Source organism: Haliaeetus albicilla, chromosome 4 (genome assembly GCF_947461875.1).
Source record: "Haliaeetus albicilla chromosome 4, bHalAlb1.1, whole genome shotgun sequence".
Lineage (NCBI taxonomy): Eukaryota > Metazoa > Chordata > Aves > Accipitriformes > Accipitridae > Haliaeetus > Haliaeetus albicilla.
This window is the reverse complement of record NC_091486.1, coordinates 33,400,645-33,416,972: the sequence shown is the minus strand read 5'-3', so window position 1 is coordinate 33,416,972 and position 16,328 is coordinate 33,400,645. Positions and strand designations below refer to the sequence as shown.

Sequence of the window (16,328 nt, the reverse complement as noted above, 5' to 3'; positions counted from 1 at the left end):
TGTTCAGAAATACAATACTCAACAAAATTCTGAAATTCTTCCCCTTTTTTATTTTTACCCAATTTAATCCCCCAAATGAATACTATGGATTTCACAGCTCCATAGGATAAATTCCTGATTTTCTTCTAAATCGGAAGAAAGAAAAAACAGAGAACAAAGTAGGGGTGGGGGGTGGGGGTGGTGTTAAGACAGAAGGAGAAAAAGAGAGAGAGAGGACGAAATGGAGTGAGAGAAAGGGAAGGAGAAAGAATAAAAAGAATAAAAAATAACTTTATTTTTAAGTGATCAAGCTGAATTGCTGGGAAACGAAGCAAATGCTTCTTTTTGTATACACTTTGTGTATTCCTACATTAAGACCATATCTGCAATCCGAAAAGAGCCCAGACCAAAAACTTTTAGACTGAGTGAAGATTTTGGCATTTGTCCTAATAACATAATGGATCTCTGAAAGTTCTACGAAGCCATGAGACGAATGAAAACAAAGCTTCTAATTTTTTTCCTTTAAATGGCAACCTTATGTCCCTACCCTGGAAAACAGTGGACCTCATAAATCTTCTCAAACCTGTTGAATAGTTTAGTAAGCCCAGTTAAAAAAATACTAAAAATGCAACATCTTACTAGGAATGTCATTGATATTAGGGAACTTTTTCAGTTTTAGAAAATACTGAAAAATACTTTTTTAGTATTTTTATTAAAATCATTAGGATTATGTAATAGGATTACAAGAATTACTAGGTAACTGGTTATTCCCCAAGGAACAGAATTTATAGAGCGTGCATTCAGACCACTGATCATGTAACTGCTGAAGAATCAGCTGTGCCAGTTTCAGGTGTTACCTCTTCCATTACTAGTACCACCTCTTTGCTAGAAGCTATTGCCCTCTCAGCAGAGTCAGCAGAAGAGATTGCAGGAGTGTTCTTCATCCAGTTAGGCTGGCAAATATAGCAAATCTAACCCAATCCAAGGCTGAAAACATCTAACTACTGACGCAAAGAGCATTCATATAATCTCATGAATTGATCCTAATAACAGTGTTAACTTCCAGAAAGTGTCAGATAAGCAGCAGATTGTCAAGACGGTAACATTTGGACCAGACATGCAGTGATGGTGTCTGACAACTATGTACTGATTCATAGTAGATCAGAATACTACTTTTGAAGCAAGTTAAATATCTAAACAGTTTAAAGTTACAGAGGCATCTCTACCATTCAATATGCAAATAAGCAGCATTTTTCAAAAGGAACAATCAGTGTAAAATTTCATTGATTCATGTCAATTGACCTACAGTGCCAGGATCATCGTTGCTATGTTACCTTGCTTTGTATGCCACTTAATTTTACTTACCAGAATAGCACATGGCCTGTGAGAAGAGGTTGGGAGAGCTGGACTTGTTCAGCTTGGTGAAGTGGACATTAAGGTAGAATTTAACTGTAGCCAGCAACTACATGAAGGGCAATTGAAAAAAAACAAAGCCAACTTCTCAGCAATGATAATTGGGTAACAGGGAGCAACAGGTACAAACCTTTGCTTGGGAAGTTCAGGGTGGACATTAGGGAAAAAATATTCACTATGAAGGTACCAAGCACCAAAGTTTCTGGAGGTGATCTGCAAGAAATGTCTGTCCTTGGAGATTTTTGAAATTTGGCTACACAAAACTGTGGCTGACCTGATGTAGTGTTGGCAAAAGTTCTGCTTTTAGAAGGAAGTTAGACTAACTGAACTCCAGTGGTCCCTTCCAATCAATGCTGCTATGATTCTACGTGAAACAGTTCTGCAAAATAATTTTTTAAAGGATCTGAGAAAGGAGGCTAAGATGAAACAGAAAACAGATTACTGTGTTATCAGAAGCAATTTTTTTTTTTTTTGGTACATACTACAAATTCACTCCATATTCTTAAGACAGCAGTACTTACCTGAAAAACTGATTTCATTAAGTCTTTCCATGTCTTAACCACAGTACTGAATCGTCTACTTTCCTCAGGCATCTGAGCCATGATGTCAGGAGAACTAAAAATTGGCTCCAAATAAAGCCAAGTAGCCTGAACCTTCAGCCACTCATCCAGAATCTCCTGCACTAACAACAGCTTGCTTTCCCATTCCCTATAAAATAGCATTAGTTCAAATGCATTAATTGATGCTTCCAATAAAACATTTCCAGCAGACTGCTAAGATCTTTTTGGCAATTTGCATATTCAGCAGCAAGTACAACAGGAATAAGTTTTAAGATTTCAGCAGAATATCATGTTCACCTAGCCTGATTTCCTGCATAACAAAGTCCACATTAATTTCTGTAACTGTATCATCTGTAAGGTTGACTGTAGGGTTTCATGACCTAGGTTAATTCAATAAATAGACTAATAGTATCAGTGAATAAATGTAGCACACACTATAGCATGTAATAATATCTGTGGACAAATTCACTTCAACTGAGTATGTAATCTGGCTTCTGGCACACACCAAAGCCCAGACTGCTACTTCTAACTGTTTGCTAAGATAGACAAGCTGAGATGGCAAAAGACAGACGTGAAAGTAACCTAAACTACTAAACCAAAAATATGCAATAGACCAAAAACCTGAAAAGATATGTGGTCTTAATTAAAAGATTTCAAGTGGTAGAGTAAATAGCCCAATGGTTAAGTCACATTCTGTTTCTGACCTCAAATTCCAAATATGATTGTTGAACACATTTGTTTGATAGATTAAAGAGTCCTTCATTATTACAACACACCACTATGGGTACACAATAATTCAATAGCTATTCAGTCTTCCCTTTTGATAGCCAAAAATTCAAGATTTAAAATTATTAACACCACCATTTGACACTTCTTACTATCTCACCAATATCAGACAGATGTGATATTATCAGTTTTCTAATGTCATTAGTATTCCTAATTCACTGACATAAGCAATTTGAAAAAAAAAGTATAAAAATAAAAAGTTATTTATAATCTTATAACAAGTATATATAGTCTTCTCTCCTGTATAAAAACAGTGAGTATTATTTTTTTACAACTTTCATACCACTGGACAGTACAGATAGAATTATTATATTATTATAAAAAGTGCATGGTGTTAAAATATATTGTATAAATGAACCATGGCAGTAATTTTCTCAACAGAACACTCATATATAGGCTGCACTGAGTTCTGTAAAATGATACATGTGAAAACATACTTTACTTCTTCCTTCACTCATTTACTTGCCACAAATTCTAAACAGACAGCTTTGCTTGCATGTACCTTCTCCTCTACCCAAAGTCTCTCTTTCATCTCTCAGGTATTGGGTACCTCATCTCTGGTGATTTTGCTTCTACCAAGAGGTAGAGAAAAATGCAGCTTTCCAAGAGGAAAGTTAGGCAGGTCAGTTAATTTTCTTACACAAAAAATACTCAAAAATGAAGATGAAGAATTTGAAATCATCTCTGGCAGCAATCAAGAATTCTACATGCTTTGCTAGTTATTGAGAAAGCAAAAATTGTGTAATCACCTAGATCTCAAAGACTGAAGTAATAGTAATACCTTGTATTATTACAAATGCTGTCAGTCACCAAAAAACTGATGAAATTACCATGGTGTGCTTACTCTTTTTAAATAGGCAAAACCTACTGTTTTACATTAATGAGGAATGAACTCTTATACTATAGTACAGTAGTAATTAGACAATTAATACTTATTGGAATACATGTATGTATATGTACATATGTATTTGTATTTATTGAATATGTGCTGAAATCTGAAATAGCATTTTTGCAAGTTAATGGGAGTTTGGAGGTACCTATATAGCTAGATAATTATAGCCAAACTTTAGATGAAAGATTTTTGGTTTTCACAATATGGCTATGTTTGGGGGACTTAATAAGCAAGTATTTATTGAGGAAAAAGACAAAAACAGATTAAAATCTATGCTCAAAGACGGAAGTATAGAATTTTTAACATGCAATGCTAAGTTTTAGAATTTAATTTTCTGCATTAGGGAAAAAAAAAAACTTTCATCAATTCCCTGAAATTTATCTTGTTTTCATTTTCTTCATCTCCCTTACATAAGCCCTAACATTTTTAGTTGTTGATGAGCTAAAAGATTCAGTAGCTCTATAATTTAGGTAGAAAGTTTAGACTATATTCTCTAGTCTACAACCTTTCCATCTATATCTCAGGTATGTTTCATCTGGTAAAACAAAGGTAATGTTATGATGCATCTAGTACATTAAGTACCAGAGCTTGTTAAAAATGCTTAGCAACCTCTCCAATGCATTAGTACTTTGTTAATTAAAGGTAAAAATCAGCTTTATGGGATTAAATAGCTTGTAGCTAACATGCGAAAAAAGCTTTAGCCCTTTAAAATTAGATTAATTCACTGCTTAAGGAGGATAAACAAAAGCATTTGAAGTCCCTATGTTTTAAATTAAGCAGAAAAGATTTCTTATTTGGTAATGTTACTTGGTGACTTTCTATTAGAAAAAAAATTACCTTATTCTCATTTCATAATGCTTAATGAATGGAGATCCTCTCATAGTCTGAGTTTTGACAATGTGGTCATCCACTAACATCTGAATATCATCTACAGATGACAAAATATAGGTTCCTGATTCTCTATAGGCAAGAAGAGTGAACTCCATTTGATCCCATTCAGAAATCATTTTCGTTAAAGCTTTCTCAAGTGAATGTTCTTTGCTGGCTGTTTCACTGATGGTCTCAAACTTTTCTAGGAATGGTTCAAGGTGCAAGTTAATGTATGACAAGACATTCGAGTCTTCAGAAGGAGACAGTGGTAAACCTGCAATTTTTGACATCTCTTCCCAGTGCCTTTCTTTCAAACCAGGATTACAAATCACCTGGATTAGAGGAATGTGGCATCTGAATTCCTCTACTTTTGATTTAACCTGTCTTGTTATTGCTAACGCATTTGGAGAACTGTGGAAGGCTTTTTCTAGTTTATACAGTCCATGCCAGTAGTTTCCTACATCTATCACTACTTTGTCTGGATTAACTTCTGGAAATGATCCCTCTGTCCAGTCTTTGTGTTTTCTGTTGAATTCAACAGTCATATCATAGAGACGAAGATACGGAGCAAGAGTATTCCGGATGTTTTTATGCTGAGGGTACTGAGATACTGGCCATCCAAAGGACTCTTCTTCTGAATTTAACTGATCAATCTGTTGAGACATAAATGAGGTCTGAAATACAAACAAAGCTCTCTGTGATACCAGGTCCTTACCACAAGGATTAGGGAGGTTTTCTGGTGTCTTAAACAAGCTTCAAATTAAGTTTTGAGTTACTAAACCAGTCTATTACTTAATTGCTGCCATTGACTGCAATTAAAGCCATCTTTAACAGTAACAGCTCAGCATGGTAGTCAGTAGAGGAATATAGTTAGAGGTTTAAAATGGTACCTGGGCATTCCTCTATAATTTGCATTACCATGGAGCCTTTAACAGACGGGAGATAATAATAAGCATCATAAATTGCACTTCCAAGAACATAAAAGTATAATTTCTATGCAAAACTACATAAACTTAATCCACTAACTCAAGACCACATAGTAACAAATTACTGTGCTCAGTAAATTTGCAGTTTAAATCACAAATCACATAAAAACATTTCATAGCTGAATTAAGAATTATTTTGTCACATCTCAGTAACTGCATTACTAAGCAAACTGTTGATTCTGATAACACAAATACTAAGATTTACAATTTATAGTACTAGACTAGTTTAGACTATAATCTGTACCTTATTAGCAGCAAGATCCAATTTTGTATTTAATGCTTGAGCTTTCTTCAAATACCTGTTGACTTCCTGAATATCTCCAAATGTGCTAAGTTCTTCAACCTGCTTAGAGTAGCTTTTCAGTTCCTCAACAAATTGTTCAGAGCGTATCTAATTAAACATCAAGCAAGCATATACTCATTTAAAAAAATCACAATAAATTTCTGTAAAAAGGAATAACAATTCTGATTTGCTATAGTAGGACACTTTATACTTGCAGAAAATCCAAGACATGCAACATATTTGCACATAAGTATTTATTCCACACAAATTACAGAATTTGACCTGAATCCTACTGTTACCTGCAATGAATTATTGGGCTGACCGACATGACTTTGGGTTCTATGTCATAAGATATAGGTGGACATAAAAATTTCTTCTTTCTGTGATGGACATAGTCAACAGGCTAATAATAGAAAGCTAAATTCAAGTGCCTAGCATCTCTCAAATTAAAATAGAATAATAGGATTAATCCAATGACAGACAAAGCTAAACAGTTTCACAAGACAGAGGTGTCTCATCTTAAAGCCATACAGTTCAAGGATAGCTTTTTCCTCGTATATACAACTCCACAACACATATTTCACATTGAGTATCAGCAGTGGTCAATGTCTGAAACCAAGCATGAAACCGTACAAAGCAATAACATGTTTCAAGGTAACAGTGTATGCTGCACATTTATTTATAACACAATAACACTTACTAGCTACTTCTTTGAATGTACTGCATAAACATAGAGGCTCACTATCTCAAAATATGCATGATCTAAGACAAAATGATGATGAGACTAAGGAGCACAAGAAAACCAAAACAGGCAGCTATACAGGCAGTAACTGTAATGGATTGACAGCCTAGTAATTAGCAATCCTTGTGGAGAGACCCCATCACTGAGATAATATAACAAACTGTACTGTAAAAGCCTAGTAAATATAATGAAAAAAATTAACAGTGATAAAATACATGTAAAGTATAAATTATTAAAAAATAAAAACAAACAAACATGAATCAAGGTACACTTATGTTATAAAACTACCTTAGCTGACATTACCCTAACAGCAAAATCACACTTACAAATTAATGCAGATTTTTTTTTTGAGCTATCATAGAAATTTCATATACTTCCATTGACTCCAAAGGGACTGCTCATGTGCATAAATCAAGCCATGTACATATCTTTAAAGGATCTAGCTGAATTTTAATTTTTCACATAAAGACAATTTTCATCAACATCGCTGGAAGTTCTGTAACCAAAGAGCTTTCAGAGTGCAAAATGTGAGATATGGCTTGTCTTGCAGTACTCGTGGATATGTGAAAAACAGATGAGTGGAAAGCAGACAAAAATTAGGTAATACCAAGAATAATATAAAAACATTTACTTCAAACTTCTTTTTAAAATATATGGGAAAATAAAAGAGGTTATTCCATCCATTATTTCATGTTCTATATGCCATTCAAAATTAGTAGCTCAAGGATTTTAAAAATATTGTCATTACAAACCTTTAGAGCATCTTGAAATTGATCTGTTTTTTCTTTAATTATCTTTTTGTGCTCTTCAAAGATATCTGGCATTCGTGCATACCATTGAAAAACATTACTGTTCAGTTGAATGTCTGCTGGTGAAAAGTTGACACATTCTATCAGGAAAGCAACACAATTTACAGCATCCACTATCTTCTGCTCCAATTCAAGCATGTCACATGTTTCCACTTTCTGCATACAGGCCTGGGGAATAGAAATTAAAAGGGAAGACATTTTTAATATAATTTAGTGCCAAAATAATGCCTGAAGTAGTTAATACTTAAGTCTAAAAGCTTTTTTTTTTTAAATAAGGAAAACTAAATAAAATTAGAAATACATGATCTGAAAAGGTGTTTATTTGGAATGGTATGGTATTAGCCATTTTTGCAGCATATAACTTGTTAATACAACTGCCTTACTAGATATTTTACTGAATAAAATTCAAAAGAATGGGTGAAGCTGCATGCACAAAGGTTTGGACTAATGGAAGCCAATCCAGACAGCCTGTTTTAAGTGTTGCGCGTTTGGGAAAGAAAGCATGGTTCTACCAAGGGAAAATTAGTAAAATAACTACAAGAGAAAAGAAAGACACACTTCAGAACGGAAAGCACTGGATGGATCAATGTAAGATTAGGTCTTCCCTAGCAGTAAGAATATAAGAAATATAGACAGCCACTGTACTGCTCATTATGATATAAAATAAAAATTATGCTGTTCTTTCAGATCTAAACAGCTGGCAGCAAATGGCATTGATACATGTAGCATTCTGTATGGTAATCTTAACAGAACAGCAACACAGCCCAGTTTGAATGCTAATCCATAACAAAGCACTCAGAAAGCATCTTAAGAAAAGAACTGTATTAGTAAAAATGTTGACCAATTAGACAGATCAATAGTATACCAGTATATGTAAATATTACTTAATATCCATCAGTTGAAGATATAGAAAAATTTAATATGATGACACAAGTGGTATCACTGGAAACATTTTTAGGTAGGGATAAATTGTCCAGTAAACCTATGCTTCTGCTCTTTTAACAGCAGTTTCTATGCTTCAGAATATACTCATTGCTATGGGTCTAGAGAATATTTGGCTATTAAAAGAATACCCCAAACAAAGACTGATACATCTTTCAGCAATGAGATGGAAGAACTATTAGGAGGAGTTTGATGCTGGTATAATACTACATGCTACCTATGATTACGTGCCATTTGTTTATTCTCCAACACAAAATTATAGCATAACATGTATGCATTTTAAAAGGCACCATATACTCAGATAGCACATAGTTCAACTTCTAAACATTTTACTTTTTACTTGAAAAAAAATTACTCCAGTTATGTCCTATGTTAAACTTCACCGTAGCAAAAGTTCAAATCACTCAGACCCAAAATCAGCCAACTACTCAGGCACCCAATTTATTTTAAGCATACATCTATATGCCCCACATTTAATGTTGGGCACATACATGAGATCTTTGCTGAACAGCAAGAGACTAAGACATGTTACCTTTCAAGTGTGAATACAAGTGCTTTGCTGAGCTGGAGCCTGAATATATCAAAGAAACAGCAGGGGTTTGATTACAGAAGTAGTATTTGTAAGAGAGGAGATGGAATTTTACAGTTACCAAACTGCAAACCCTACATCTGCTAAATTTTAAATGATCATTCAATAAAGGATGCAAAGGCAAAATTACTTCATACAACTTGCCAATGAGTGCTCTTTAAAGTTTTTTGTGAAGAATTAAATATATATTAAAGTTTCCTACACCTCAGGTTTCAGTTGTTTGATTAGTTTAAGATATGAGGAATGGATATTGAGTCTTCCACATCTAATTAGATTGCTTGAATTTAATTCAGGAGAACCAAGAGATATTCACTGTTTGACTACACTATCTGTTCAGAAGCCTGAAGAACATGCAGTCTAAATTTAATTCTACTGGCATGTTGCCCACACTACAGAAATTACTTGTTATCTGCTTACACTAGTTAGATGGGGATAGAAATAAAACCATGCACTTATTCCAAGCCATTATTATACGAACGCATTGCTTCCTGAAAATCAGTGAAAAAACTTCCAGGAAATACCTGTATTACCAACAGGCTCATTCAGCATTCCAGCCAGCCACACTGCTTGCTAGCATACTCCCATACAGCAGTGGACTCCAAACTTTCTTGATCACACATCCTTATCAGCAAGAAATTTTCAAGCATGCACCCACCCCCAATATATGTATATTTATTTACAGATTACACACACCTATTACTGTACTAACATATTATGTACACAATAAAACATGCACAAAAATAGAAATTAAAAAAGATTAAATGAAGATTAAATAAACAATATTTTAAATAATTTTATTAATTTTACAGAACCCTTTTTGCTTTCACTAATATTATTATTAATAATATTTTTAGTGACAGTAATGTGATAGAATACGCTTCATTAACCTCGGTTTAATACTATGAGATTCAGAGATTCAAAGGTCTTGTTCTATACTTCTACTATTTATTTCAATACTTCTTTTTAATGGCTGTCAGCTGAAAAAAAACTCTCAAAAATACATAGATCCAAATGGAAGAATTGCATCATTGGCTGCGCTTTATAAATCATGATCCCATCCACCAATTATGCAAAGGGTTTTGTTGAAATTCATCTAGTAAATTTCCATTTTCCCTGACTGTCACTCAGTTGTGCTTGCAAACTAACCAGAGGGTCTTGCATTTTTAACAAATGCATTCAAAACCCATTGAAACATTTTGTAAGATTTTTTTAAACAGGTTGGAAAATTCTGTTTCCAAGTTTTTTAAGTGTACCAATATCAGAGTTTTCAGGGGGACACACACATAGTTTTCAGCAACAAAATCAAATAACAATGGAAATATCTCCAAACATCCATTTTCAAAATGCTCTCTCCATATCATGATTTTCCTGTGAAAAGCAGTTAATTTTTCATTCATTCCTAAAGATGTCACCTTTACCTTGAAGGACAGACTAAGTGTCATTATTTTACAAAAAATATCTGCTAGGTAGCATGCTACTGACAGCCACCTACCATCACAGAAAAGGTCAGCAAAATTAGGAACACTTGTCTTTTTGTAAAAGAAAAATGCATAACTCATCTTTAAGTTCAACAACTCTTTTAAAGGAATTTGCCACAAGATAACAAGCAAACCTCTGTATAGCACAAAAGATTTTCATGGTTACACCCCATCTCAATACAAACTATTATGAAGATTCTACTCCTTAAAGTTCTTGTTTTATAAAATTAACCACATTGATGACATCCTGTAGAACTTTGTGCACTTCTAGCTCCAACATCTTTGCTGTCATCACATGCTTATGAATGATGCAGTGAATGAATTTCACGTGGGGTGCTACCTCTGTAACCTTACCCCAGAATCCTTTTTTATTCTGGTCAAAGAAGCCATGCTATCAATGATTACACTTGAACAGTTTTTCCATAAAGCATTGTTTTTATTAAATTAGTCATTTAATCTTTTCTCCAATACACCTTTCCTTAAGTGACTCAGAAAAAGGTAGTTCTTCATGTATTTCATTATTGAAACAGAATCTAGCAAATACCATGAACTAAGTTAAATGTGTACTTTCATCCACCTGCGTAGCAAATCTCCCACACTGCATAATTCATTCTAATACTTGTTTCTACAAACCTTCAGCAATGTTTTCCACGCTCCTTCCAACAGTATTTGCTGACAAAGAAATGCATTTTAGTTTGTCAACATATTGTTTCTCATGTAGTATTTCAGCCATTTTTACCACAGCAGGAAGAACAAGCGTTTCCCCAATGGTATGTGGCTTTTACTCTTTCACTATTAAATAAGAAGAGGCTTCTGAGTCTTCCAAGCATGTATCGTTACATTTTGTAGAGTACTGGATTAAGCATCACATGACTTGAAACTTAACTGAAAAAATCGTAGAGGTTTCTCTTCATGATCTGGATGCTTAGTTTTTTATATGTCTCGCTAAGTGTGATGGTTTCATACTATCATGAACTAATATCTCAAGGCACAATAGACATCGAGGTTCATCATAAACAATAGGAGATGCAAATTCATATTTCAAATACTCTTCCTGATAATTTCAAACTTTTTTGGCCAACTTGTCAAATCTGATTAGACCATCATTATTTTTACCTTGTAATGTGGACGATGAAGAGCTTATACTAGGGGTAGAAGTGTCAACTCTGCCATTTTCTTGTTGATCACTTGCGCTCACATTATTAATATTATCTTCAATTTGCAGTTTCTTTGAGGGAATCTTTTTAAGCCATTTGCCCATTTTGTGAGGGTTAGGTTAGTTAAAACTAGATAACATAATCCATAAATCTACTTAACTGGGCACACAAACTGCAATACATAATAATATGCTGAGATCAAGTGAACAATCAAGGGTGCCACTGTGAATCCCTCCGCATTGTGGAACACCCACCCTTTCCTCAGAACACCTCACATACATAATGTGACGCTGGACCCTCTAACATACAGACTGAGTGAGGGCACCAGTATCAATCTGTATATTAAATATTGGTAAAGCTTAATTTCTTTCTCACTTTCTTTAGATAAAAAATAAATACCATTTCCTTCACGTACTCTAATAGATCATCCTGTGCACCCCCTGGGTGCACACCCCCCACTTTGGAGACAGCTGTCCATGACAGCCAGCATTCATGCCAATAAGGTCACTATATAGGGCAAGTGACAGCAGAGACAAAGGACTGTTCCAAATGGGCAGATTGGTTGCAGCCATGACATTTTGGTGGGGAAAAGAGTTTAGCTGCAGGTATAAGAGCCAGGCTGTGACATTTAGCCTCATGGCCAAAGACCTGTCCTTTTCAATTTTGTGATACAGGTATAGCATCACTGACTTTAACAAGGCCAGAATCATACCTGTGAAGGGGGCAACTTGCATATGCTACTGCTTAAGGCCAGAGCAATAATATTGGTAGCTACTTCTTGCTTGGACTCATAAAAAAAAAGAAAAGAGTACCTTAAGTTCCATTAGTTCCTGTGTATTAGATGGAGTAGTAAGGGCTTTTTCTGATATTCTCTCAAACTCATCACATAGTCTGAAAAATACATAAAATAACCTGTTTGCATGTGTGTTTTGTTTTAATCATCCTTGGACAAATCACATATATTTATAACAGCAAAATGAGATCAACATATCCTGTAAGGCTTAAAAAAATTCAACAGTGGAAACAAAATTAAGTACATTTCAATATACATTTTCAGTTTGAGAGTTACCTCGCATTTATGTCTTGATGATCTTTGAACATTTTGGAAATAACTTTTTCACAAATATTATCTGCTCGCTTTACCAAAGCACTTATTAATTCATCACAATGCAATTCAAACATTCCTAGACAGGGATACTGCAATACAAATACAACAGTTGTCAGAACATTGAATAGCTTTTACCTATTTTCTCTCAGTGTCTTAAGCAGAACGTCAGGGATCTCACCTAGGAATTTAGTTAAACCATAAAACGCTTTTAAAACTTTCAAGTGAAGAAGGGAAAGAAAAAGCTACAGTTGCAAATAACTGTTCTGCACCTGCGCATCAAACTTCATATAAATCTTACTTCTATTGCTTTTTACCTTGCAAATAATCTACTTCCTCAAAAAAAGAAGGGCATCTACTGTCTGTAGCAGTGAATGTTGCCTGGTGAAATTACAGAGTTTGAGATACATCTAAAATGTGGTAATCTTGCTTCACTGTTAGAGACACATGACATTCCTTAGGATTAAAAAGGGACTCTGCCTCCCAGCGAGTCTCCGAATCCAATGCTTTCAACTAGCGGGCAAGTCAGCTTGACTTCAACACACAGAGGCCCTCATGACAGGCCTGTAAGTACTAGTTTCTCCAGAACTGAAGACTGCACTGTATACTAGGAGAAAAACGATTTAAGGAAAACCACTTTAGCCTTCCAAGTTCTTTTTCAGAATAGACAGACAAAGGATTCTTACCACAGAATATCCTTACAGGGACAAAAAAAGTGATTCATGTTTGTTGTGGTTTAACCCCGTCAGCAACTAAGAACCACGCAGCCGCTCACTCACTTCCCCCCCACCCAGTGGGATGGGGTAGAAAATCAGGAAAAGCAGCAAAACCCATGGGTTGAGATAAGAACGGTTTAATAGAACAGAAAAGAAGAAACTAATAATGATAATAGTAACACTAATAAAATGACAACAGTAATAATAAAAGGATTGGAATATACAAACGATGCACAATGCAATTGCTCACCACCCACCGATCGACGCCCCGTTAGTCCCCAAGCGTCAATCCCCCCCCCCTCTGCCCCCACTCCCCCAGTTTATATACTGGACATGATGTCACATGGTATGGAATACCCCGTTGGCCAGTTTGGGTCAGCTGCCCTGGCTGTGTCCCCTCCCAACTTCTTGTGCCCCTCCAGCCTTCTTGCTGGCTGGGCATGAGAAGCTGAAAAATCCTTGACTTAGTCTAAACATTACTTAGCAACAGCTGAAAACATCAGTGTTATCAACATTCTTCTCATACCTAACTCAAAAAATATAGCACTATACCAGCTACTACGAAGACAATTAACTCTATCCCAGCTGAAACCAGGACAATGTTAAGGATCCCCTCTCTGCCTTAGATGCTTGGAAGGAATTTGGAGGTGGCTGGATCCACACTTTCTCTTACTCCTTCACAACTAAGACGAGCATACTCTTCAGAAGCCCCAAAACAATTTCTATCAAAAATAACTAAGTCTCACTTAAGTACAGCAAATATACCCCAGAAATGCTAACTCTTGAAAAACTCTTTTTCTGAAAAAATTAATTTTATTTCACATCAATTATCTCACAGCTAATTATCATCACCTTTGACTGACAACATTCTTAGTACAAAATCAACATTAAAATGATATCCATATCTCTTTATGAATATTATTATAATTTACCTTCCTAGAAGTATATTTTATTTCCTTAGCAAGTTTCTGGTACTTTATCATTTCCCTTTTCATTTCTTCAAAGGTATGTTCCTCTGTCAGGAATTGATCAATATCTTGTTCAGCTTGTTTGTTTATCAGGAAGCTGTACTTATCATACAGCTTGAGATGCTCCACAGGTGCAGCACTTTCTTTGATAATTTCTTCTCTGATCCTTTTCTTATGTTCATCCAAGATCTCATCTAGGATAACAGGCTTCAAGACAGTTGATGAGGACTCACCTTTTGGCTTTGAAAAAAAAAACACACAAAAAACCAAACACATTTTCAAATTACACTTATGTCTGTAGCTCAGTTATGCCATGGAAGATAAACTAGATAGAAAAATCAATTAAATGTTACTTTAAAATCTTTCTAATTAAAGTCTGATTACAAACCTAATTTTGTAGATACAGCTATTTACATTCTACGCCCAAATTTTTTTGAATCCCAGCTTATGGGTGTTTGCCTCCAACAAGTAAGAAATCAGAGCTGCTTCATTCAGAAACTCAAAAGTCCACACATTTATCCCACCCAAAACAATTCTATCAAAAATTTTAAATTTAATCTACATTTATTTTATTTTTCCTGAACCACAGGCACAACTTCAATTTTGCTATCAACTGATAAATCTGTAACATTAGAAATATGGAAAATGCTTTCCTGTAACACCCAGAAGATCTAAAGCCTTGCTCTTGTGCATTTAGACATGCTTGAGATGCTTCTTCTCATTTGCCTTTTCACAGGTTATTGATTAGTGCTTTTATAAAACATAGCATACTACTCAGGTTTCTGCTTGGTCATGTGTTCAAGCATATTAACAAAAATGTTGAGGGTCAGTATCTTTATTTAAAATTCAAGTTGGTGCTAAACAGAAAGGGCAAATTATATTCCTCCAGGAAAAAAGAAATCTTCGCCTCCTACAGCTCTCTGGGAAACAATCAAGAGGCACTATAGAGCATTACTTTCACTCTCTCCATATTAAAAACTAAGACTGCTATACTGAAAGTAACATGCAATTCTAAACCAATTAAATTAACTAGTAGATTCTTGGCTTTTTATTTGCTTAGAGAACAGTGATTGGGCCTTTTATGAATAAAATTAAGATTATTCCAAATTGTTCCAAACATCCTGAAAGAGTATTATAATACTACTATGTGAGTTCTGACAATAGGGCTATTCATTTAACTACCTAGGAACTAAATGTAGCAGCAATATAATGATAAAACAAAACCCATGAGTATTGTAATTTCTTACCCACTTAGAAAATAATTTGGTCTCAACTCTTGGTATATCACTGACAGCTTGAATCATAACAGTATAAACATTCAGTAATATATCCTCATAGTCATTAAAGTCAGGTTCAAATTTAATACCATCATTCTCAAGGATTAGCCTCAGGATTAAACCTGGCTGTTTGTAGGCTTGGACTGAATTCTAACACACACACACAAAAGAAAGAAAAAAAAAGGGGGGAAGTAAAATATTAGTTAAGCTAACTCATGCAGGAATAGTCAAAGGATCATTAAGAATTACTCCAGCATGTGCCTTTTAAATTGTAGGACTTTAATTGCAAGTGACATGCCATAATCCTAACAAAAATACTTGTGCAAGTAGGAAGTATGTCTCTGATAAAATTCACATAAACTGATGCTTACCAAGATGAAATACAATGTTATTTTTAGTACGCACAAGAGGCATCCTCTATACACCAGCCAACAACTTTTATAAAGTTGTTTGCATAGACTGAGGCAGAGTAGCTTTACAGTAGTAGCCCTCACAAATGTAGCAATATATAAATTATGTGTACAGTAGTACATGTATTAATCATCTGGAGCAGTCACTATGAATCTATTAACCTTAAAAAAAACCCACCATTACTTCCAATTTTATTTGCTGGAAAAGAATCTGATCCACAAAAACTAAACTATTACAAGGATTATGTTTGCCATATGGATTCCCATGTATTCCAGTATGAAAATTTGTAGATGTTTTTGTCCTTGGTGGAATAATTTGATTTTCCATCATATCTTTAATCTGGATCAGATATCTCTTAACTTTAA

General features: G+C 34.7%; 1 protein-coding gene across 1 annotated transcript in view; it reads right to left on the bottom strand.

The window, feature by feature from the left end:
• DNAH7 (dynein axonemal heavy chain 7) overlaps positions 1 to 16,328 on the bottom strand; it is a 115,714-nt gene that overhangs the window by 85,247 nt on the left and 14,139 nt on the right. Inside the window, exons 11-18 of the mRNA XM_069781866.1 lie at positions 15,523 to 15,702; positions 14,240 to 14,515; positions 12,556 to 12,683; positions 12,299 to 12,377; positions 7,264 to 7,488; positions 5,731 to 5,877; positions 4,468 to 5,153; positions 1,914 to 2,100 (exon numbers count right to left, since the gene is read on the bottom strand). Coding sequence (XP_069637967.1) covers positions 1,914 to 2,100; positions 4,468 to 5,153; positions 5,731 to 5,877; positions 7,264 to 7,488; positions 12,299 to 12,377; positions 12,556 to 12,683; positions 14,240 to 14,515; positions 15,523 to 15,702 — 1,908 coding nt within the window. The remainder of the gene's footprint in view (positions 1 to 1,913; positions 2,101 to 4,467; positions 5,154 to 5,730; positions 5,878 to 7,263; positions 7,489 to 12,298; positions 12,378 to 12,555; positions 12,684 to 14,239; positions 14,516 to 15,522; positions 15,703 to 16,328) is intronic.